The 26,205-nt window shown below is 44.5% G+C and overlaps 1 protein-coding gene across 3 annotated transcripts in view; it reads right to left on the reverse strand.

The window, feature by feature from the left end:
• mgat5b (alpha-1,6-mannosylglycoprotein 6-beta-N-acetylglucosaminyltransferase B) overlaps positions 1-26,205 on the reverse strand; it is a 669,403-nt gene that overhangs the window by 71,278 nt on the left and 571,920 nt on the right. For all 3 annotated transcript variants that reach the window (XM_033044620.1, XM_033044619.1, XM_033044618.1), the window contains 2 exons: positions 25,789-25,919; positions 13,382-13,537 (listed from right to left, as the gene is read on the reverse strand). In XM_033044620.1, the coding sequence (XP_032900511.1) occupies positions 13,382-13,537; positions 25,789-25,919 (287 nt within the window). The remainder of the gene's footprint in view (positions 1-13,381; positions 13,538-25,788; positions 25,920-26,205) is intronic.

Consider the following 26,205-nt stretch of genomic DNA (forward strand, 5'->3'; position numbering starts at 1 on the left):
GACATCCCAGGAATCAGTCTGGTGAACCTTCTCTGTACTCCCTCTATGGCAAGAATGTCTTTCCTCAGATTAGGAGACCAAAACTGTACGCAATACTCCAGGTGTGGTCTCACCAAGACCCTGTACAACTGCAGTAGAACCTCCCTGCTTCTATACTCAAATCCTTTTGCTATGAATGCTAACATACCATTCGCCTTCTTCACTGCCTGCTGCACCTGCATGCCTACTTTTAATGACTGGTGTACCATGACACCCAGGTCTCGTTACATAGACTATAGAACATCACACAGGAATAGGCCCTTCAGCCCACAATGTCTGTAACAACACGATGCCAAGATAAACTAATTTCATCTGCCTGCATGTGATCCATTCCCTGCATAGCCATGTGCCTATTTAAAAGCCGCCAAAATACCACTTTTGCACCTGCCTGCGCCATCACCTTGTGTAAAAAAAACACCCCACACACAACCTCCCTCAGCTACCGATGCAGAAAAAGCAAGTTTGACCAACACCCCTATAACTAATACCCTCAATATAGAACATAAACCATGTGGCACAGTGGTGTAACAGGTAGAGCTGCTGCCTCGCAAACCCAGAGAGCCGGGTTCGATCCTGACCTCGGATGCTATTTGTACTGAGTTTGTACGTTCTTCCAGAAATCGCCTGTGTTTCCCCCAGGAGCTTCGGTTTCCTCACACATCCCAAAGTCTGTAGGTTAACTGGCCTCTGTAAGATTGCCCCCAGTGTGTAGGGTGTGGATGAGAAAGTGGAATAACATAGAACTACTGTGAATTGGTGCTCAATATTTGGCGTGGATTGGGTGGGCCGAATGGCGTGTTTCTATGCTGTATCTCTGAACTTTAACTAAAATAAACTATAATGCAGCAGAAATACTGCAAACAATTTAACCACAAATTTACTACTAACTAATATTTAAATAATAATAAATAATAACTGTATTTGTCTTGCACTTTTCATGCAATTGAATGCAACCCAAAGTGCTTTCCACATAGACGCAGGTCCAAACTAAAATACAATTTAAAACATTAAGAACATAGGCAGTTAAAAAGCACAGATTTATATAAAATTATAAAAAATAAAATGCAAAATATAAAATTGAGGTGTAAAAGGACAAAGGAAGTAAAATCAGTTAAAAGCTTGATTAAAAAGATAAGTCTTTAGCTGCCATTTAAAAATGTCAACTGAGTGGGCATCTTGCATACCCCTAAAATACATTTGATTTTCATAGGTAGACAAAAATGCTGGAGAAACATAGCAGGTGAGGCAGCATCGACGTAGAGAAAGAATAGGCGACGTTTCAGGTTGAGTCCTTCAGACTGATGTCGGGGGGGGGGGGGGGGCAAGGGGCGCGAAAATATAAGGGAGAGGCGGAGACAGTAGGCTTGTGGAAGAGCTGGGAAGGGGAGGGGAAGGAGGGAGAAAGCAAGGACAACCTGAAATTGGAGAAGTCAATGTTCATACCGCTGGGGAGTAAACTACCCAAGCGAAATATGAGGTGCTGTCCCTCCAATTAGTGTTGGGCCTCACTCTGGCAATGGAGGAGGCCGAGGACAGAATGGTCGGATTCAGAATGGGAGGGGGAGTTGAAGTGCTGAGCCACCGGGAGATCAGGTTGGTTAATGCCAACTGAGCGGAGATATTGGGCGAAGCGATCGCCAAGCCTGCACTTGGCCTCACCGATGTAGAGCAGTTGACACCTGGAACAGCGGAAGCAGTACATGAGGTTGGAGGAGATGCAGGTGAACCTCTGCCTCACCTGGAAAGACTGCTTGGGTCCTTGGATGGAGTCGAGGGGGGAGGTAAAGCGACAAGTATAGCATTTTCTGCAGTTGCAAGGGAAAGTACCAGGGGAGGGGGTGGTTTGGGTGGGAAGGGACAAATTGACCAGGGAGTTATGGAGGGAACGGTCTCTGCGAATTTTCATACTCAGATATACCTGAAGTTTGGATTATCCACTAAGTATCAATTTGCAATCATTCCCATAATGTCACGAAGCTGATGAGGGTTTTTCTGAAGAAGGGTCTTGACCCAAAATGTCACCCATTCCTTCCCTCCAGAGATGTTGCCTGTTCTGCTGAGTTACTCCAGCTTTTTGTGTCTATCTCAGGGTTTAGGCTAGTTCAGACCTCGTCTCTTGCAATGAGGGGTTCATTACTGATCTGGTGATATGGGGCTTGCACGGATCAATGACCATAATAATAATAATAATGGATGGGATTTATATAGCGCCTTTCTAATACTCAAGGCGCTTTACATCGCATTATTCATTCACTCCTCAGTCACACTATATACCGTAACTGACAATTATGCAGACACCTAAAGTGATTTAATTTAATCTGAAACCACAGTCTTAAACCTGAAACAAACAATCACGGGGAACTCACATTGATAAGAATGATACTGAACAAGCAATGGATAACTCTTAAGGAATTGATAGTTTACATGTAAAATACCTATGTTTGTGCAAAACAAATTCAACAAGAAAACCAGTGCAGCGGTGGCTACGAAGCAAAGTTAAGGATAATATTTGATGTGTACAGCATAGGAACAGGGAATGGATCATAAACAGGCAGATGAGATTCATTTATTTTGGCATCATGTTACCCAAAGACGTGCAGGTTTGTAGGTTAATTGGCCTCTATAAATTATCTCTAGTTGTAGGGAGTGGATAAGAAAGTGGGCATGTTGCATGGTGCATTCCTAATTAAATAAATTCAAGAGGTGACTTCGATGTAATGGGGTGTGACAGGATAGATGAGGAATGGCTCAGGCAATTATCCTGGTTGTAGTGTGTAGAACCAAAGGATCAGAGTCCGGAAATAACAAATCAGCCACTTGGACCAGGTCTGAGAAGAAATTTCTTAATCTCTTAGGATGGTGGATCTTTGGCATTCTTTACTCAGTCACTGCATATCTTTACTACGAAGATCAGTGCAGGAAAATGTGCTGAGATAAAGAATAAAACCATCATCTTATTGACTGAGTGAAATCATGAGGAACAAAATAACCTGCGCTGGTCCGTTTCATACTTTCTTATATCAATGTCATAGACTCATAGAATTATAGAGTCATACAGCATGGAGTTAGATAGAGCTCTAGGGGCTAGTGGAGTCAAGTGATATGGGGAGAAGGCAGGCACGGGTCATTGATAGGGGACGATCAGCCATGATCACAATGAATGACGGTGCTGGCTCGAAGGGCCGAATGGCCTCCTCCTGCACCTATTTTTTATGTTTCTATGTTTTTATGAAACAGGCCCTTCAGCCCAATTCATCCAGGCCAACCATGATGCCCCATCTAAGCTAATCCCATTTGCTTGTGTTTGGCCCATATCCCTCTAAACTTTTCCTATCCTTGTACTTGTCCAAGTGAATTTCTCACCTGGGTTCTGAATGCACATTCCGCCTACAGTCAATACAATTCATCACCTATTGTTAGATTACCCAAAACTTGACTCATAAGTTCTTAAATCATAGGAGCAGAATTAGGCCATTTGGCCCACCCAGTCTACCCTGCCATTCAATCACGGCTGGTTGATCGTTCCCTCATCCCCAATCTCCTGCTTTAACCCCAGAACCTTTGCCAACCTTACCAATCAAGAACCTGTCAATCTCCTCTTTAAAAATACCCAATGACATGGCCTCCACAGCCGTCTGTGACAATGAATTTCACAAATTCACCAATCTCCTCATCTTGTTCCTTAAGGTGCGTCCTTTTATTCTGAGGCTCTCGCATCTGGCCCTAGACTCTCCCATCCGTGGAAACATCCTCTCCACATCCACTCTATTTAGGCCTTTCACTATTTGCTAAGTTTCAATGAGGTCCCCCCTTATCCATCTAAACTCCAGCGAGTACAGGCTCAGAGCCACCAAATGCTCATCACACATTAACCTAATCATCCTCGGGATCATTTTCATCATCCCCAGGATAGTTCTCGTGGGTTCCCAGACCCTCGGAATTGTAAACATAACATCTCACACCAAAGAACTCTCTCTCAAGAACTGTATCTCGGTTGCCACGAATTGGGCATCTTTTTTACTGAAACACATTGGAAATTATGCTTCTGCTGTGGAGAATCATGAAAAATAGATAAGAAGAGAATGATTATTTTACATGGACTTACATAGCCTGGTTTAGGGGATGGGTAAGATAGATACTCACAGTTGGTGAGGTTTATACTCAGCAGAATATTATATCACAAGAACACAGTTGGTGGTTTTGGAAACTTGACTTAAGCCTGCCAACTTCCAGATTAAACGCAAGTGTAACAGGCAGCAATTGTCAACTTGCATCCGCGAGAGATTAGGTAGGTGATTTAATATATTAATTGCTGATCAAGGGTAGTCATAGTTGTAGATTTTGAATATGACATTGCATGTGACCTTACAAACTCACTGAAACTCTCTCCTTCTATCAACACCCATGTACATGGCTTGATATCTCCCTGGGATCACAATCAGTCTGCAGTCTCCACATTCCATAAAAGGGATAGGTATTGGCATAGGAAGGGTTTAGAGGGACATGGGTCACTGAGACCTGCCTGGCATTCCAACTTGGACAGCATGGACGAGGTAGGTCGAAGGGCTTGTTTATGTACTGTATGGCTCTTTGATGCTAAGTGTAGATGTGTGTGCAGTAATGCTACTGTCCCCTAATGGTGGAATGGAATGGTTCAGATGAAGAAGGTCAATGACATAGATTTATTTTGGTCGTCACGATGAATCCGGCTGTGCTCATGACCAAGGCCTACATGAAACAGGAGCTTGGTTATTTTTGCATTTGAAGTGTGCTTATTAGTTCTCATCCCCTGAAGCTGGGTTCATGAGTTTACCCGCAGGCCAGACAGGAGTAGGTCATTGAAGCCCAACATTTGGTGCAGGGTTTGGGGTGAACAGGAGCCTCCCTGGCAGTTTGACAGTGGGGAGGTGAAGGGAGAAGGGGTTGTGAAGAACGTATGCAGCATGACTGGTGGTCTGCTGTTGTTGGGGAGGGGTAAAGAATGATTGGAACATGGACACAAGGAACTGTAGATGCTGAAATCGTGCTTAGAACACAAAGTGCTGGATTAACTCAATGGGTCAAGCAGCATCTCTGGAGGGCATGGATATGCATCATTTGGTGGAGACTCTTTTTCTGAGCATCAAGAAGGGTCCTGACCCGAAACGTCACCCGTCTTGTTTTCTCCAGAGATGTTGCCTCACCTTACTGAGTTACTCCATCAGTTTGTATTCCAGGGGAAGAAGGATTGGTGGCTGAGTTGGAGTCTGGCCATTGTTGAGTGGAAAAGATGTGGAAAAGATGCAGAAAAGGGAGCTGGGAAAGGAGGTACCGTTGTTAGAGCAGGGGGAGAGGGAAAACGCTGCCCCCTTTTTAGACCAACTTCTCAGGACCTTTTAAAGCACCTGCAGTGACCTTGTAGGGCATAATAGTGATGGGTGGGTCAGTAGTGAGACTGGGTTGATTGGCTCTTATCTGTAACATGCTGTACTGAAATGAAATTTAAGCCTCTGGATGAGAAGCTAAGAAAACACCAGGCATAATCCTCATTCCAGAAGTCTCAGGAATCTGGAAACACTGGATCAATACACCCATGATAGGATTTATCATAGTGGTGACCTAACTAAGGTAAGCAAGTCCATAAATAACAGGCTTAGAAAATGTAAAACAAATAAATTTCTAAGTTATTCATCAAAAATGATGCGAGGAAAGTCTTTGCTACACAGCAGGAGACCAAGAGATATGGAATTAACATGGGCAAGTGGGATTAATAGAGGCATAGTCACAGTCACACATTATGGAAACAGGCCCTTCGGCCCAACTTGTCCATGCCAATGAAAAGTTGCCCCATCAATGCTAGACGCCTAAGTCTTCATTTGGCACATAATCACCGGCCCACTGTGACAAAACCAAGGGCCTGTTTCTGAGTTGTACAACTCGCTGACTCTATTGTAAATGAGTAATGCGTTTAGACTTTAAGGATAGGGTGCAGAAACGCCCTTCAGTCCGACACTGTGCCGACTAGCATGCGCTAGCACTATCCTACTCACTAGCGACAATTTACAATTTTTACTGAAGCCAACTAACGTGCAAACCAGTACGCCTTTGAAGTGTAGGAGGAAATATAACCAATATGGGGAACTCTTTGGTCGTGTTGTGGGACCAATACAACCAATATGGGGGACTCTTTAACTTGCCATATAACAGCTGAACTCTAAGACTGAACAATAAATGTTCTAATTCATTCACTTCCATTATCCATCAGCCAAGCACAATTAATAAACATACAGGCGTTACTCAACAAAGCACTCTTTTTCGCTATTGCGTTTGGCTTAGAGAAACCTTATGCCCCATTCAATCCAATCCAATCCAACTTTATTTGTTAAGCACTTTAAAACAACCAATGTTGACCAAAGTGCTGTACAGAAGAATAAACAAGACATCATAAACAGACAACATAACAGCAAAGTGCTTTACATAAATTAAATAATAAGTTCCATTACAAACCATAGAAAAAGGTTAAAAAAAATGAATAAAATGGACACAACACATTTTAGAGTTCAACACAAACGTCCCCCCACAGCAGAATCAAAACTTTCCACTGTGGGGAAAGGCACCAGAAAGGCACCATTGTACCACTTGTCATTAAATATTACTTAAAAATTAATCTAAAATCATTAATGGATTTTATTCTTTATTCAATATCATAATTAGATCTGGCAGATCTATCTGGAAATATTCAAATTGGGTCTAAAACATGTGAAGATTAAAAATGGTCATAAGCAAAATGACGGGGAATATCACACTGTTAATAAGAATAAATCTTTAATGTGTGTTGCAAAACATTTTATTGACTTCTTCAGAATGATCCATTTGAACATATCAAATAAATGTAAGCAAACGCTAACTGGACTATTATTTCAACTGCACTAAATTTTCATATATCGATTCAAAAGAAAGTTAGATGCTTCTATAGTAATGAATTAAAAAAATATCTTCTTTGGGATTGATTAAAACGTTTCATGATACGAGCAGGTGCAAAAGACTTGCAGCATTTTCAATTTATACAAAGGAATGCAAATGATTCAACATTACAATTATTTCAAATATTTCTTCTTCTCTGCTTTTTCACTTTCAATAAATGATTCAAAGGTTTAATCATCTGCAAGGAACTCTTTACTGCACCCTGGCATTGTTTTCTGAAAGTAATTGTTATTCCTTTCAGATTTTTCCTTAGCCTTTGCAACTGATGATGCAAACATCATTCTGCTTCAGGAAAGCAGCCAACACAATCAAGGACATTTTCCACCCCAATCGCATCTCCACGCTCATGGCGGGCAGAAGATATAAAAGCTTAAAAGCATGTCTCACCAGACTCCGAAACAGCTTCCTCTCTGTTATCCAATTTCTGAAAAGCCCTTACATAAACTAGTGTATAGTCCCAGTCTTCCGATCTACCTCATTTGCGGACATTAGACTATATTCTCTGAATATTTGAAGCCACACTCCTGGAAAACTATACTCTGCACTCCGATAATTTTTTCTTTACTCTACCTGTTATATTTGTGCATGGATTGTATTGTATTCATGAATCATAACATCAAGAGTGTTTTATTGTCATATGTCCCGAAATGGAACGATGAAATTCTTACTTTGATTGGGTACCACACAAAGAAAAGCTTTTCACCGTATCGCAGTACATGTATCAAATATAAACCTATACCAATACCAAATTTGGATATCACAGTTGGGGACTGGGAGAGCATTCAATAAAATGGCAACCAAGAACATGAAATCTGGCCAAGTTTCCTCTTCATTGGTCACCTACAGAGTCTTCACTCAAATCAACAAGTATAAACAGGCTAGGGCTAAAATCCGGGTGGCATAGCGGTAGAGTTGCTACCTTATAGTTCCAGAGACACAAGTTCAATCCTGACTACAGGGTGCTCTCTGTATGGAGTTTGAACGTTCTCCCTGTCACCGTGTGGGTTTTCTCCAGGTGCTCCAGTTTCCTCCCACACGACAAAGACGTGCAGGTTTGTAGCTTAATTGGCTTTGGTAAAATTGTAAATTCTCTCTAGTGTGTAGGATAATATTAGTGTGCGGGGATCGCTAGTCAGCACATATTTGATGGGCCAATTGCCCATCTCTTAACTCTAAAGTAAAGGCTAAATATTTGGAGCAAGCATATATGGTAAATGCAGCAAAGTAGCCCAACTGTTAGAACATAAAGTCCTGAAATAACTCAGCAGGTCAGGCAGCATCTGTGGAGGGAATGGACAGGCAACTTTTCAGTTCAGGATCCATCTTCAGACTGGAGAAGTGTCCCGACTTGAAATGCCATTTGTCCATTCCCTGCACAGATGCTGCCTGACCCGCTGAGTTACTCTAACACTTTGTGTTTTGTTCACGATTCCAGCATTTGCATTTCATTGTATCTCCACTCAACCATTAGAATCTGGCATGCATCTACATTAGCAATTGCACTATAAGTCCAGTGGGAAGAAATAGAATCATGAAAATATTTTACAGCTAAAAGCAAAATAATGCACATGCTAGAATCTGAAATAAAATCCTAAAGCATGTAGGACTTAATAATTCAGGTTGATGACTTATCTTTCAGGTCTATGTTTTTCTCTCCCCATCAAGCAGTGACCAGCTCAGCTATTTCCAGCAGCTTCTATTTTTACTCCATGTTTTATAGCTCTAGGGGCTAGTGGAGTCAAGGGATATGGGGAGAAGGCAGGCATGGGTTATTGATAGGGGACGATCAGCCATGATCACAATGAATGGCGGTGCTGGCTCAAAGGGCCGAATGGCCTCCTCCTGCACCTATTTTCTATGTTTCTATGTTTCTATAGCTACTTTCAGGAATTTGCATGTTCTCCCTGTGACCGGACTGGTTTCCTCCGGTTCTCTCTCACATCCCAAAGACAGTTGGGTTTGTAAGTTAATTGACATCTATAAAATGCCCCTGGTGCATAGGGAGTAGACGAAAAAATGAGATAACATAGAACTAGTGTTAATGGGTGATCAATAGTCAATGTGTACTTGGTGAGCCCATTGGTCTGTTTTCATGGTGTATAACATTCTCCAAGCCGAACATGATACCAAGTCAAACTAATCTTCTCCGCCTACATGTGATCCATACCCCTCCATTCCCTGCACTTCCATGTGCCCATCTAAAAGCCTGTTAAATGCCACTATCATATCTGCCTCCACCACCACCCTTGGCACCATGTTCCAGGCCACCACCATCTTGATAAATGCAAAAAATGGCTTTGTTAAAAGTATGCAACTCTTAAAACAGGGATTGGAATATTGTACAAACGCAAAGGGAAAAAAATATTTCTGCTTTAAAAATAAATTCAAATGGTATGTTAAGAACCAGACCGATCCTTCAATGGATAAACAGCACAGGGGTATCATGCCATAGTGAGAAATAGAGTTATGCCGATAAGATTCTTCACATCTGCTTTTCTATAATTGAAACCTCTGGGCAAATTTTCATAATAATTTAAACTGGCATGCGTTATAGCAAAGTGAAGCATGGGCTGTGAGCAAATATAAAGGATTAGAAAATACAGGGTACCTAACCATACTGAAACTGACAAAAAAGAATTTTCACAGAAAGGAGACTGGGAATATGAAAGGATTAGACTAATGGCTTTAGGTTTCCAGCTATTTACTTCTGAGTAATGTGGACCAAATGAGAGCTGATAAGAGATCGAGAAATGATTAAAGACATGAAAAACATCTCTTTTGATAGATTATTCCTATTCAGCATGCTTTTGAGGATGCGGGGAACATGAATACACACTATTGAAGATTAGGCACACACTGAATGTTAGGCTGATCTTTATCAATGCATTTGTGAGCATTTGCCATATTGTGGTGGTGGCTTTTAAATTCAAAAATAAATGTTATTCTGTACTGTCTGACTCAATGGCATTCAAGTGTCATACTCAGTAGTGTGCGAACTTTACGGAAAAAACCCTTGCCACTCATGTGGAGTGATATCCCTTCCCTTGTTTGAGTCTGCCCACTGGACTCTGCCCCTTAATGTCCAGCAGCGGAAGGACCCTAGGCTGTGGTCCTCCATCACAGTCCCTTGGTGTTAGCTGCACCGAGCTTCAGCGAGTCCCTCACCTTGGTAATGTTATGAATCCTTGCCGTCCTTTAGAACAAGCTGGATCACTTCTAACAGGGACAAAGGGCACATTACATATATGCAGGGCCGGATTTAGATGAAGAGAGGCCCTAAGCTATTTCACTTGTGAGACCCCCCCCCCCCCTCCCAATCCCCCACCCGCACGACTAGAGGACCATGACTACCCGACAGTGACAGTGTGACACTTTTAGATCCTGCTGTATGTTGTCATTAAACAAGGTACACAAAATTGCTGGAGGAACTCAGCGGGTGCAGCAGCATCTATGGAGCGAAGGAAATAGGCGACGTTTCGGGCCGAAACCCTTCTTCAGACTTCAGTCATTAAACAGTTGGTTTTAAAATACATATTGGATTCACCGCGGAGCGAGCGATGCTTTACCTGGATCGTCGTTTGAAGCTCTGGAGTGTTGGGCCTGCTGCTTCAACATCATGGAGCTGTGGTTTGCAGAGCTCCCAGCCTCGGGCCGTGCTGATTTCAATATTGTGGAGCCCTGGGAACCCTTTGCCGAGGGCCGCCAGCGTGAATCTCCACCCAGCTCAGCCTGTGGACTTCGGGAGCAAGTGGCCGATTCGGAAGTCCAAGCCGCTGAGAATGTTCTCCCATTCCTACGTTGGATGGTGACCCCCCAAATTTCATTGTACCAATGGCCATGAGGGGGGGGGGTCCAAGAGGAGGGGGTTCGTTGGAGACGGGAAAAGGGATCATCAATGGGGGCGAGGACTCCTTCGCATGGAAGAACGGTGTGAGGCGGAGGCGACGGAAGAAGAGCTCCAAACCGCGGCGGGCACGGAACTCATTGAGGTGGGGATGGAGGGGGACAAAGGTGAGGCCTCTGCTGAGGACAGATCATTCGGTATCTGAGAGGGGGAGGTCAGGGGGGATGGTGAACACACGGCAGTGATGGGGGTTGGGGCCGGAGGAAGGCAGGTGAGTGGACTGAGGCCGAGGCGATGTCTGGTGGAGGGGTGGTGGGTTGTCCGGGGGTAGGGGGGTATGATGACTGTAGTGTGGGTGGGGAAGAGCTGGGGTCACATGGTTTGAGGGGAATGGGGAAGACCCAGTGGAAGAGCCACTGAGATTACCAGGGTTAGGGGGGACTAGCACTAGGACCCAGCGCAGTCAAACCCGGGGTAGTGGGAAACTTCAGGCCCGGTGCTGAGTCCAGGCTGCAGGTAAGGCGACGGCTGCGGGCTGCTGGAGGGCGGTGGAGTGGCCAGGGTCAGCGGGCAAAGAGTAGGAGGTCCTGGTGGGCGGATGGTCGGTGTGGCAGCGAGGTGAGTAGGCCCGCTAGATCTCGAGGCCCTAAGCTTAAGCTTGTCTAGCTTATACGTAAATCTGGCCCTACATTTATGGTCAGTGCCATGTAATCTCCTTGATCCCGTTTGATCAAGTGAAGTTATTATTTTCGGAATTTTTCCCATTTTATATTTATTTATGTTAATTTAAACATAAATTAAATTTATTTTTGTTAATTTATCTCTTTTCTTGGGGAAATGAGAAGAATGATACATTGTACCATGCCTCACGTTTCTGTGCAAGTTACAAACATTGCCACAAATATAATCAGCCTGAAGAAAGATCCCGAACCGAAATATCACCTGTCCGTTCCCTGCACAGTTGCTGCGTGACTCGCTGAGTTTCTCCAGCATTTTGAGTTTTGTTCATTAAAAATAATACTGCTTTCAAATTATATCTTAAAACTCTGTGAAAAATTCAGTTCTATGTAATTAGTGCTCGGTGCACTGAGGATGTTTGTGAGAGCTCGCTGTGTGGAAATTGGTTGCCATGCTTCTTTAAGTTTGAATGGTGACTACAATCAAAAAACACTCTATTGATTTGTGCGTGGCCCAGAGACATTTAAAACAATTGGTAGCTGCAAGGGTGAAATTAAAGTGTTCATCTGGCAAAGACACAGAGGCGCAGATGGTAGAGCCACTACCACACGTCGTTTGAGACCATGGTTCAATCCTGACCTTGGGCGCTGTCTGTGTTTGCACTTTTTCTCTGTGACCACGTGGGTTTCCTCTGGGTGCTCCGGTTTCCCCATACATCCCAAAGATGTGCAGGTTTGTAGGTTAATTGGCTTCTATAAAATTGCCCCTAATGTGTAGGCAGTGAATAACATAAAACGAATGTTGATGGGTGATCGAAAGTCGGCGAGGATTCTGTGGGCTGAAGAGGTTGTTTCCATGCTGTATCTCTAAACTAAGCTAAACATTAGCACAATTGGTAGTTCTAGCGGTGAAATGGAAGTGTCCACTTGCCAAAGACATTAAACATTGTGCCAAAATAAAGGTCATCTGCAAACTTTTGTCTTAAATTGGTCCCAGGTTGTGAACTTTGCTGGAATATCTAACATCCTTTGTTCATTGCCAATTGCATGTTGGACTATATTGCTTGCTGAATCATTTCAGAAAGTTGTTAAAAATGAACAACATCAGTAACCTGTTAATCAGACCCAGTATCAATGGCAGATTTGCTTTCAGTTAGATCAGTTAGGTTTTAATTACATTCTTTAGTTAATGCAAGGAATCCATGCATTTGGATAAATAGTCTCGGCCTCAGGATGCAGTTCGATTTGTTCCCTTTCCACACTGTTCCCTTTCCTCGTGTTATATTGGAGCTAAAGCACTTTGTAAAGAATAAACTCTCATGGATTACTACAGAAAGAAATTGTGTCCCATTTGAGAACATAAATGACTATGATCAAACTTCAGTGATGCTGCCTGACCCACTGAGTTACCCAGCACTTTGTGTTCAATTGTAACAAACTGTTCTGATTTTATCTTCAGGACCAAAGAACAGTTACATTTTAGATCCAACATTCAAAATGCTAGATTATCTTTAAGCAGCTAATTTAGACCATATTTCACAACTTCTAAATAGGGGATGGTTTTTGAAGATTAATCCAATTACAGTCTCCTCACTAAAACCAAGCTTCCTCAAAAATGTCACAAATTATTTAAAAAAAAACCCTTCTAACTTCACTCTCTTAATGCTTGAGAATTCATAATTAGAAAACGCATACTCGTAGCAAGAGGAATGGGAATGCAATCTGAATGCACCAAGTAAACTAATTGCATATTTGAATCTATGTGAATTAAGATGTTATCAGAAAAAATGCAATTATGCAGTGATAGAAATAAGATGCAGAGAAAGGAGATTTATAAACAGCTGTTACTGGTAAATACCTTTGCTTTTCTTAGAAGTCTCTGCAGCTCATGTTGAGGCAGCAGTCCATGGTTTTTGACAAAAACAGGCATCTCAGGTGGCCAGTGCGTCTCATAGTAAACTGTTCCATGGATCTCCATGTATCTGTTAATAACTTCCAGATACTTTGCCTTTCCCTAAAAGGTCGAAAATAATAGATCAATAGACATATCTAAACAAATGATCTTAGACAGAGTAACGTACGTTTTACATTGAGCAGACGTGAGCAGTTTTTGTATTGTTTACATACCCTAGTTTATGGAACGACTGATCAGAAGCCTGTTAACAGAGGTTGTTTCTGAGTCTGGTGGTGCGCAATTTCAAGCTTCTGCATCTTCTGCCCAATGGAAGAAGGGAGAAGGAGGAATGACTCAAACGGGAAAGGTCTCATTATGTTGGCTGTTTATCCGAGGCATCGTAAAGCGCAGATGGGGTTTAGTTTAGTTTAGTTGAGAGATACAGTGGAATCAGGCCCTTCGGCCCAGTGAGTCAATGATCACCCAAACTCAAATTCTAACATACACACTAGCGACAATTTTACAGAAGCCAATTAACCTACAAACCAGCATGTCTTTGATGTGTGGGTGGAAGCCCCACCCTGAGAAACCCCACGCCGTCACAGGGAGAATGTGCAAACTCCGTTCAGACAGCACCTAGAGTCAAAATCAAACCTGAGTCTCTGGCGCTGTAAGGCAGCAGCTCTACTGTGACACTATGGCTCACTCAATGTGGTAATAATGGGGAATCTGGTCTGTGTGGTGGACTGGTCCACATCTAAAACTCCCTGCACTTTCTTACAGACTTGGGCAGACAGTTCATAAACCACGCTTATCTTATTTTTTTAACTATCAATTGGAGACAATTGAAAAAAATCTTTAACAGAACAACCGGGTAGGGTAGTCTGGGTTGCTCAAATGTCCCGCTTTGGAGGAATTCGACATTTGGAGGATGAGCCTGAAGAAATGTCCTGACTGAAAATGTCACCTGTCCAAAGATGCTGCCTGACCCATTGAGTTGTCCCAGCATTCTGTGCTCTACACAAGATTCCGGCATCTGCAGGTCCTTGTGTCATAAGGTCATAAGTGATAGGAGCAGAATTAGGCCATTTGGCCCATCAAGTCTATTCTGCCATTCAATCAAGGCTGATCTATCTCTCCCTTCTAACCTCATTCTCCTGCCTTCTCACCATAACCTCTGACACCCATAATTATCAAGAATTTATCTATCTCTGCCTTAAAAATATCCACTGACTTGACCTCCACAGCCTTCTGTGGCAAAGAATTCCACAGATTCACACTATCTGACTAACTAAATTCTTCATAATCTCCTTCCTGAAATAATGTCCTTTAATTTTGACCTCTTGTCCTAAACTCTCCTCCTAATGGACACATCCTCTCCACATCTACTCTATCCAAGCCTTTCACTATTCTGTCCATCTCAATGAGGTCCCCACTCATTCTTCTAAACTCCAGCGAGTACAAACCCAATGCCATTAAATGCTCATCATATGTTAATCCACTAATTCCTGGGGTCATTCATGTAAACCTCCTCTGGACCCTCCTGGCCAGCACATCCTTCCTCAGATATGGTGCACAAATTTGCTCCCAATATTCCAAATGCGGCCTGACCAGAGCCTCAGCATTACATCCTTGTTTGTGTATTCTAGTCCACTCTAAATAAATGCTAGCATTGCATTTGCTTTATTTACTACCGATTTGACTTGCAAATTAACATTTTGGGGAATACTGTACCAACACTCCCCTTTGAACCTCTGATTTCTGGATTCTCTCTCCATTTAGAATATAGCCTACACCTTTATTCCTACTACCAAAATGCATGACTCCACATTTTGCAACACTTGATTCCATCTGCCACTTCTCTACCCACTTTCCCAACCTGTCGTCATTCTGCAGAGTTCCTACTTTCTCTGCACTACATATTTTCATTGGTGCTGTTTTCGTATCATCCGCAAACACGGCCACAAAGCTTTCAATCCCCTCATCCAAATCTTAACGTCTTAAGTGTAGGTATCTCAATGATATCTATCATTGTGGGGATGGATGAGATGATGGAGCCAGGAAGAGGCTTTGTTTATGGGGGTGGAGGAGGAAGCTGGAAGAGAGGAGAGGCAGGACAAAGTGTGGCAGGTAATAAGTGGATGGTTGGAACAGGGGCCAGAGATTAAAGTAGAGGTGTGAGACAGACAGTTTGAAGAGTTGCAAATAGTGAAACCAATTGAAGGAACGTCAGATGAGGGGAGAAATAGATGCAAGTCAACTGCAGCACAGGGGAGGGCTTCAATGGGGGATGAAAAAATGGGGTGGGGTAGGAAAAATGCCTGTGTGGGGTGTGGGGGCGGGGAATGGGGGGGTTGCTAGCGGTTATCTAAAATTAGAGAATTGAAAGTTCATACCATTGGGTTGTTAACTACACAAGTGGAATATGGGGTACTGTTCCTCCAATTTGCATGGGGCCTCACTTTGGCAATCAAGCAGGCCCAGGACATGTGGGAATGAGCAGGGGAGTAAAATGGTTAGCACCAAGAGATCCAGTAGGCTATGGCGGACCAAGTGTTCGGTGGACCTATGCTTGGTCTTGCTGGTTTACAGGAGGGTACATGGGGAACACTGGATGCCATAGAGGAGGTTAGAGGAGGTGTATGTGAACCTCTATCTCACCTGGAAAGATTGCTAGGGTCCCTGGATGGAGATGAGGGAGGAGGTAAAGGGACAGCTGTTACATCTCTTGTAGTTGCAGGGGAAAGTATCTGAGGAGGAGGTGGTTTGGGTGGGAAGGGATGTGTGAACAAGGGTGTTGTCAGTTGATTTGTCACTCTGGAAGTAGGCAATATTAACAATATTAAGTGCTGGAGGAATTGAACGGATCAGGAAGCCTCTGTGGAGGGAATGGATAGGCCAAACCTCCAGGGGTAAAAGGATGTTGGAGATGGTTGGTAGCTTGAAAAGATGAGAGGAATCAAGGATTTTTTTTGAGTGTATCGAGAGAACATTAAAAGGTAAAAGGTCAGTACCCATGGAAGAAAAACTTTAACAAAATCAGTCAATGAGGTTACTGGAAAAGAAGAATGTAAATGGGCCAAACCAAACAAAATAGAATGCATTTGAGATCAAGAACTAAAGTAGTGGACATTTACAATACGATACAATACGATATGATGGCCCTTTATTGTCAGACGAGGTGTGAAATTTGTTTTTGCATACAGCCATACAGTAAAGAACACAACACACAATAGAGTCCAACATAAAACATCCCCACACTGCAGAATCGAAAAGTTTGCCACTGTGAGGGAAGGCACAAAAGTCAGTCATCTTCTTCTGATGTTCCTGATGTTCACCTGTGGTCGGGGCCTCTGGAGCCCTCCGCAGTCGCTGCTATGGGCGGCTCGCCACTCAGGCCAGCTCGCTGGGATGTTGGAACTCCGACGTCGGGACTGGAAGACATCCCCAGCGGCTTGGACCTCCGAATTGGCCGCTTCCCACCGGAGTCCGCGGCTCCCAACGTCCCCAGGCCGTGCTGGGCAGAGTTTCACACTGGCGGCCCTCGGCAAAGGACCCCAGGGACTCTGCGATGTTGAGGTCAGCGCCGCCCACGTTGGGAGCTCCACGAACCGCAGCTCTGCGATGTTGGAGCAGCGGGCCCAACGCTCAGGAGCTCCAAACGGCGATCCAGGAAGGTATCGCCCGCTCCACGGTGAATCCAGTGCCGCATCGCCGCTGCCGAAGCTCTGGTCCGGTCCCCGGTCTCTGGTAGGAAAGGCCGCTCCGATCCAGTTGGTAGTCCGCGAGGGGGGGGGGGGGGCGAGGACGTGACTCGGGGAAATAGTTGCATCCTCGCCAGGAAGTGACTGGGAAACGGTTCCCCCCTTACCCTACCCCCCTCCCCCACATAGAAAAACTAAAGAAACCCCAAAACAAACTGTTCTGACAAACTAAAATAAAAAATAAAGAGAGGAAAAAACAGACTGCTAGCAGTGCAGCGCCCTCTTCTGTTAGTGTAAGTAACTTTTGGAGTGTAAGTTTGAAAAGTTGCTAAGGAATACAGAATGGTGGCAAGTAAATGGAGATAAGATGCAGACACATATGAATAAAAGAACAGGTTGAAAAATCTCAGTGAACTATTATCATGTTTTCGTACCCTTAAGCTGAAAGGCTTACCTTGAATCTGAAAATAGCTTAGCTAGATTTATTATGGCATTCTAGTTTTTTCCTTTATTAAATTCTGATGGAATCATATTAAGCCAAACAGGAGATCAATCAAGCTTTAGACACAAATGTTTAAGCCTGCTGAGTTATAATGAGAACATCTGAATATCATCTTTATGTAGTCGTGTGCAGAATCAATTATAAATAAATGGAACAATTAATTTTATTGATTAGGTAACCAGATTATCATCACATAAATGGGTGAATTTAATTTGTATTTTAAAGCAAACTATTGTACTTGGCACCAAGTTTCAGGAAAGAGATCTATTTCACATGATGCCTTGTCTGAACACATTTTTTTTCCACTAATTGGATTTTAACTTGAGTTTTAGCACTTTCTACACTGCAAAACAGAAGCAGTCTCTCTAATACCACTTCCTTTTCTCAAGTACAGATATAATCACGTAATGTACTTTCACTAGCCTTTTAGATTATCCGAAAGTGTGTGATGACACAGTGGTGCAGCAATAGAGTTGCTGCCTTACAGCACCGGAGACCTAGGTTCGATCCTGACTGCGGGTGCTGCTTGTACAGAGTTTGTACGTTCTCCCTGAGACTGCGTGGGTTTCCATCGTGTTCTCCAGTTTCCTCCCACACGCCAAAGTCATACAAGTTTGTAGGCTAATTGGCTTCTGTAAATTGTCCTGAGTTTGTAGGGTAGAACTAGCATGTGGGTGATCATTGGTCAGCGTGGCACAGTGGGCCAAAGGCCTGCTTCCAAGCTGTATCTCCACATTAAACTAAACTAAACTAAACTAAACTCAGCATGAATAAAATAGAATTAGGGAAGGGATACACAATGATCTGAATCTTATTGGGAAATGCCAGCAACCCGATGGTGAATTATACACATTTACCTTCAAGAGTGTCACAACGTTTTGGACCACACGTATATCCATATCGTAGATTGAAACTTGTTGAGAGATTCCATCTATGAATCTATCGACAACCTCCATTGTGAGGGGAAGGAGCACTAACATCCTCCGGTTCCCCTAACATACAATGGAGAATTCCCTCTCAGATCCTATGCTGGGCACATCCATTCCCTTTAAGAGATATTCTACAGCTGTGAGGAAAAAAAATGTATGAGGAATTACATTGTTTTATATTATCCACAGAGGGCGGGGGGGGGGGGGGGGGTGGTTGAAGGAACGAGCTGTCAGAGGAGGTGGTTGAGGCTGGTACAGGTCCACCATCGATTTTTCGGCAACTGGTGATCCGGCACATGCTTTAATCCGGTTAAGTTTATGAGAGTGCACTTGAAATCACCCCCAAAATCCCCCCTAAAATGTAGAGCCTAGTCCGGGTGATGTGGCCGATCTCACCCTCATCAGGACTTCTGCGCCGATCGATGGGTTATATTTGCCCCCTGCGGCCGGGGCTCTGGAACACCATCACAGCCAGAGCCGGCAGATCTGTTATCATAGCGGCTAACTTTGAGGGGCCGGTATCTTGGCCTCCCAAGGCTGTGACCTCTGTTGGTCCGGCATAAAAGAAAATATAGCAAGACTGTGTCATCAAAGGCACCGGAAAATGGTAGAAGGACTCACACTGTAACAACTTTTAAAAGACATTTGGACAGCTACAATTTTCTAGAATTCTATTTAAGAGTACGTTATGTAATTATATATGTACTTGAGGAATGCAAATAGAATTAAAGAGACTGTTTATGTCTGATAATGTAGGAAATGTTAAAAAGTACTGTTTAAAATCCAACTACTGTGAAAAGAAATGTGTACAAGGACAGAGTTTTATGTGAAATAGATCATTTCCCTAGAACATGGTGCCAAATGCAATAGTTCGTTAAAAATTACTGATTAAATTTAGCCATTTATGTTTTAATAATCAGAGAGCCCAATCAATAAAATGTAATGGTTCCATTTCTTTATAATTGCATCTGCACATGAGCACACAAAGGTGAGATTCAGATTTTCAGATTAGAACTCAGTGAGTCTGCTTAAACATTTATGTCTAAAGCTGGGTTTCTTGGTAAAATCATCCATAAATCTGGCCTCTCCCTGGGCAACATTCCTAGCATCCTTGTGTTCCTGAAGTAGAAGCATCTCCGCTGGCTTGGACATGTACAGAGGATGAAAAATGGACGCCTCCCGAAAGATGTGTTATACAGGGCGGTTGCCAGTGCATGGAAGCCAAGAGGAAGTAATGAGCCTGTCCCACTTAGGCAACTTTTTAGGTGACTGCAGGAGACTATGCAGTCGCCACATGGTTGGCACATGTTCGCGGGTAGTTGCCGGGGAGTCGGCTTCATGATCGTGAGGAGTTCCCGCATCCTGGGAACTAGTCACGGCCGCATTATGGTCGCCACGAATTTTTCAACATGTTGGAAAATTAGCGGCGACTAGAATGAAGCCACCATGGAGAGTAGCGAGAATTCTCGTGCCGTAGGTGGGTCGCCAGGAGGTCGTAGGTTCTTGTAGGTTGTAGCCGGTGCTCATTTCATTGGCTCATTGGGGGGAAAAAAACATAAGCAGTAATTTTCAGAACGAAGGATAACCGACCGGTAATGTTAAATGTCCGCCTAACTTCACAGCCGTGTATCTCTGGCTTCTTAAAACTTGTCTCCACTCCTTCTCCCTCCTTCTCCCCCCTCTCCACCCTCTTCCCCCTCACCCCCCCCTCTTTTAAAGGACTTACCGTACACTGTGCTTTAGTCATCTTAATTACAGCGCCAACCTTCCTGTTCATCGTGGTGTGTGTCTGTATCACCTTGGCTTCGCACTGTGTGAATTTCAGACAGCGCTCCCCCCGCTTGCCCTGTCCACCGCCTGCAATGTGTTTGTGTGTATGTGTTCCACTCTGACAGTCGCCGTATCAGTTGCCGGTTTTTCAGGCAACTACTGGCAGCTTGACAGTCGCCGGCAGTCACCTGAAAAATCGCTTAAGTGGGACAGGCCCATAAAGCTTTGCTACAAGAAACGATTAAAAGATATAACAAATTTTGACATTGGCACTGACAACTGGGAAGAGGCTGCTGAGGACTGGGGGAGGTGGAGAAAGGATCTCCAGGCGGGTATGAAGCTCCATGGCAGCATGTGCTTCGAGACCCTGGAGGCCAGGCAGCAATGACACAAAATGGTCAATGGTAATAGCAACACACTCCTCAATCCAACAGCCAGAGACAGCTTCACCTGTGGAAGCTGTGGGAGGGTCTGCCTGTCAAGGATAACCCTAGTCAGCTCAAGTATGAAATGCAACCACAGATGAAACATTCTCCTCTCCAAGCAGGCCAACGTTAAAGCCGCACCATCATCTCTCGTAGATGGACAGATGCCAACAACAAGAAGGCCAGCTGTGTAGATAGGAAAGGTTTATAGGGAGATGGGCCAAATGAGAGCAGGTGGGACTAGCATAGATTGGACATCTTGGACATCAGTGTGCTCAAGTTAGGCCAAAGGGCCCGTATCCGTACTGTATGACTCTTTAGTAGGCCCCCCTTGGTCATGACTGACCATGGGTGATGCATCCTGGTCGATGCAAGCCTGGGCGTTGTCATATGGAGGACAGGCTGTTGCCCATGCCGCACGTCCCCCCTCTCCACGTCGCTGATCGATCCAAACGAACAGCAGGGCCATTACAATCTGGCACCAGTGCCGTCGCAGACAACGACAAACTGCCTTAGGGGCTGCGACTCCGGATTTTCTTGAGGTTTACTCCTGAAGCCTTTTCCATGACTGGATATGGCCACAAGGCATTGGAGGTTTTAAATCAGAGTTTTCCCTCTCCTAGATGGACCGCCTTCCCAGGCTGACGAGCCCCATCTGCCCGTGACATGTGGGGCCGGGAGTGTCTACCTTCCTGTGCAGGTCTATAGCACCTGCACACTGCCCAGATCATGGTGTATGACTCTATGCCTCTGTTTATTCTATGCTTTTAATTATGAACACATCTTAACTATTATGGGTGAATTTGACGCACTTTTAACATAATTATTTAATTTTCATTTTGAATTGTTTTGAATGCTCTGAAATGCTTGTTTTGATAATATCAGAAAGGTCCCATATAGACCTCTCTGTCCTGGGCCTCCTCCATTGCCAGAGTGAGGTCACACGCAAACTGGAGGAACAGCACCTTATATTCTGTTTGGGTAGCCAGAGATTCCAAGGAGTCAGTGAGGATACATGACTTTTTTTTTACCAAGGAGACTCCAAGAACATCCTTGAGCAACTTCTCTATTCTGGCCGCAATCTCTTTGTGTTTCAGAGCTCATTTTGGGACCAGAAGTACAGAAGCTAATTCGCCCACAAACCTGCAGGTGTGTGTGAGGAAACCAGAGCACCTGGATAAAACCCACGCAGTTACAGGGAGAACGTATAAACAGCATCTGTGGTCACGATTAAACCCGGGTCTCTGGCGCTGTAAGGCAGCAACTCTACTGCTGCTCCACAGTGCTTCGATTATGACAGACGATGCCAGGCCACTAGTTAGTTGTATAAATTATTTACCTTACAAGCAGCGGCCCATTATAGTGTATGCGCTGTCGCCACTAGTATATCAATGGCTTGCTTTATTGGCTCCAGAGATTGCCTTTAAGGATTCAGCTACAAGATAACAACAATTCGGCACCTGCAGTTTACTGCATGAAACAAATCTTACAGCCATAAACTAGAAGAACGTGGACAGGAATAGGTCAAACTGCCTCTGACCTTATTTCACCAATGGATTATATTTGTATGTACTGTAGTAAAATGCTTACAATAGTTAAGTAATAGATCTATGGCATGTTGACACAAGGGACTGCAGATACCTGTTAACAGGAACAGACACAATGGGGTGGAGTATCTTAGCATATCAGGCTGCATTTTCAGAGAACTTCGAGAGGCAACATTTCAGGTAATCTTGGTCCTGTCTCTCCTCTCTTCCAGCTTTATTTCCACCCCCAGAACAGCCCCCCCCCCCCACCTCCCCCTACCACCACCACCTATATCTCCCCCCCCCACCTCCCCCTACCACCACCACCTATATCTCCCCCCCCCCACCTCCCCTTTACCATCACCACCTATATTCTCCCCACCTCCCCCTACCACCACCACCTATATTCCCCCCCCGCCACCACCACCTATATTCCCCCCCCCCACCTCCCCCAACCACCACTACCTATATTCCCCCCCCCGCCACCACCACCTATATTCCCCCCCCCCCACCTCCCCCCTACCACCACCACCTATATTCCCCCCCCCACCTCCCCCAACCACCACTACCTATATTCCCCCCCCCCGCCACCACCACCTATATTCCCGCCCCCCCACCTCCCCCCTACCACCACCACCTATATCCCTACCACCACGACCTATATTCCCGCCCCCCCCCACCTCCCCCTTACCACCACCACCTATATTCCCCCCCCCCCACCCCCCCCCTACCACCACCACCTATATCCCTACCACCACCACCTATATTCCCCCCCACCCAGAAGTATAAAGCAGTGTGTTCCCAACCTTCCTCAGACTGATTGTGGGTGAGTGAGGGGGAGGAAAGCTGGAAGAGAAGTGGGGAAAGGACGAATTGTGGCAAGTAATAGATGAAAAGAGGTGGGGGGGTGGGGTGAGTTTGATTTGCAGATGGGTGGACAAGGGCCAACCTGATGTGAATCTACTGCATTTGGTGTTGTCGATGTGGCCTCCTTTATATCGGCAAGACCAAACATAGACTAGGTGGCCGTTTCGCCCAACACTTGTGCCAAGGCCCACTGGATCTCCTGGTGGCTAACCATTTTAACTCCTCTTCCCATTCCCAGACTGACCTTTCTGTACATTGCCAGAGTAAGGCCACATGCAAACTGGAGGAACAGCACATCAGATTCCACTTGGGTAGTTTACAACCTAACGGTATGAACATTGAATTCTCCAATTTTAGGTAACTAATCAAGGGCCTGTCGCACTTGGGCGTCATTTGCACGTCATTTACACGACATAATTTACGCGTCACGACGCACGATGCGCGCGTAGTGTCGCGCACATGATGCACGCATGGCGATTGGTGAGGCGTGGTGGCGTAGGCAGTGACGCGCGGTCGAGCGCGGCACCCCAGGATTTTGGGATTCACAAAATCTTCGCCCGTCACCAGCGTGACGGGCAAATGACGCCCAAGTGGGACATGCCCTTTACAAACAACACTGCCACCTTTCTACCCTCCTCTCCCCTCTTCCTTATGCCCCACCTAGATTTACACTAATATCTCTCCTTCCCCGTCCCTTTCCACCTATATTCCTTCCTCTGGCTTCACAATTCATACCTCTTCTATCCTTATCTCACAACTTTTGTCTTTTCATCTTTGGCCTTTGTCCAACCATCTACCAACCCTCCCTCACCTACATCACCCACACCAAATCCTGGCATCACATCACTCCAGTCCTCAAACAACTTCACTGGCTTCCCATCTCCCACCGGATCACCTACAAAATCCTGATCCTCACCTACAAAGCCCTCCACCATCTGGCCCCCCCATATCTCACTGACCTCCTCTCCCCCTACCAACCCTCACGGTCCCTCAGATCCACATCAGACAGTCTCCTCTCCATCCACAAGTCCAACCTCCGCAGTTTTGGGGACAGAGCCTTCTCCAGGGCAGCTCCCAGGCTCTGGAACTCCCTCCCCCAACTGATCCGCAATTCCGTGTCCCTCACCATCTTCCAGTCCCGCCTCAAGACCCATCTCTTCACCTCTGCCTATCCTTGGCCCCACGTTCCCCTCCCTTTTCATCTGTGCATTAATTGCCTCATATTGTGTTTTGAATTGAATTCTGTCTTTACTTTGTGTGCTAGTCATGTCTCTACTATTTATTTCATTCCCCTTACATGTTTTTCCTCTACCTGCTAAATCTTTGTAAGGTGTCCTTGAGACTCTTGAAAGGCGCCCATAAATAACATTTATTATTATTATTATCCACCCATCACTTGTCAGGCTTTGTCCTGCCCTTTCTCTCTTGCAGCTTCACCCAATCCCCCCCCTCAAATCTATCTGAAGAAGGGTCCCGACACGAAACATCACCTATTCATGTCCTCCAGAGATACTGCCCCGCTGAGTTACTCCAGCTCTTGGCATCTGTTTTTGTAAACCAGCATCTGCAGTTCCCTGTGTCTCCGTCAGATATTTGAAGAATTCTACTAATGTCCAAGAGACTCATTGTTTAGTTGCTGTTTGCTGATAATTCATTTAAATAATGGCTGAGATGGTAAGAGTAATGGAAGGCACTTCTAGTTGCTTTGAGCTTAAAATTGGGAATGCTGGTGTCAAATCAGCAGCATATCATGACCGATGCTAATCTCCACACGTCTGTCAGACATTTACAGCACAAGTGTGTTCCCCTCAACAACAGGGCAATCAACACTTTGCCCACAAGCCAACGATGGCTTATTAGAGCTCAGTTTGCACCTAAAGCAATGGGTGTTCACTATCCTAACTTCTGCACAAATAACTAAAACAAAACATACTCTTTCACGTCTCTTGTAATGGAATATTTTTGTTTCCATGGTAGAGCTGGACAAATTACTCTGAAAATCTGCAACGCAAACCCAAGTGTAGAGTTATTGAGCTGCACAGCACGGAAATAGACCCTTCGGCCCACCTTGTCCATTCCGAACCATAAAACCCTGCAAGTTTCTTATGCAAGTTATAAAGAAGAAAATGCAAAAGATCCTAATGTAGCAATTCTGAGAGTAAATTTCTTGACGCATCCGTTATTTACAAATTATGGAATTGTATCCATTTAGCTTTCCTTTGACAATTATTTTTTCTTATTCTTAACATCTGAGATCGGAATCTTCATGATGATTAGTCAAAGGGTCACAAGTAGACCATTCAGCCCATTGCGTCTACTCGGTCATTCAATCATGGCTGAACTATCTTTCCCTCTCAACCCCATTTCCTGCTTTCTCCCCATACCCCTTGACACCCGTACTAATCAAGAATCTGTCAATCTTTGCGTTAAAAGTGACCATTGATTTGGCCTCCACATCCATCTGTGGCAATGAATTCCACAGGTTCACTACCTTTTGACTAAAGAAATTCCTCCTCATCTCCTTTCTAATGGTGCGACCTTTATTCTGAGGCTATGTCCCCTAGTCCTAGACTCTCCCATCGGTGGAAATCTTGTGGTTTACACATGGGAGCAACGCACATAAAATAATAATAATAAATTCTTCCCACCTTCCACATGTTAGGATCTTTTCCATAGACGACCGCCATGTTGTTGATCTTGCTTGATTGAATGGCTTCCTTTTCAGTATCATTCAGTATCTCAGCAACAAAACCCATGAATGAGTTGTCCGGACTATGAGCTGACAAAAGACAAATTGCACACTTTGTGTTAAAATACAGATCCACAGAACTTTACAATTATTGAAAACAGAACAACAGAACAGTTTAGAAGATGGCCCAAGCTATCGGGAGAGGGTTGGGCAGGCTAGGATATTGTTCCTTAGAGAGCAAGATGATGAGGGGTGATCTCGTAGAGGTGAATCTTATCGGGGGAATTAAGAATCAGGGGACATAGGTTAAGGTGAGAGGCAAAAGATTTAATAGGAATTTGAAGGACAACTTCTTCACACAGACGGTGGTGGGTAC

The sequence above is a fragment of the Amblyraja radiata genome, chromosome 26, assembly GCF_010909765.2.
Source record: "Amblyraja radiata isolate CabotCenter1 chromosome 26, sAmbRad1.1.pri, whole genome shotgun sequence".
Taxonomy (NCBI): domain Eukaryota; kingdom Metazoa; phylum Chordata; class Chondrichthyes; order Rajiformes; family Rajidae; genus Amblyraja; species Amblyraja radiata.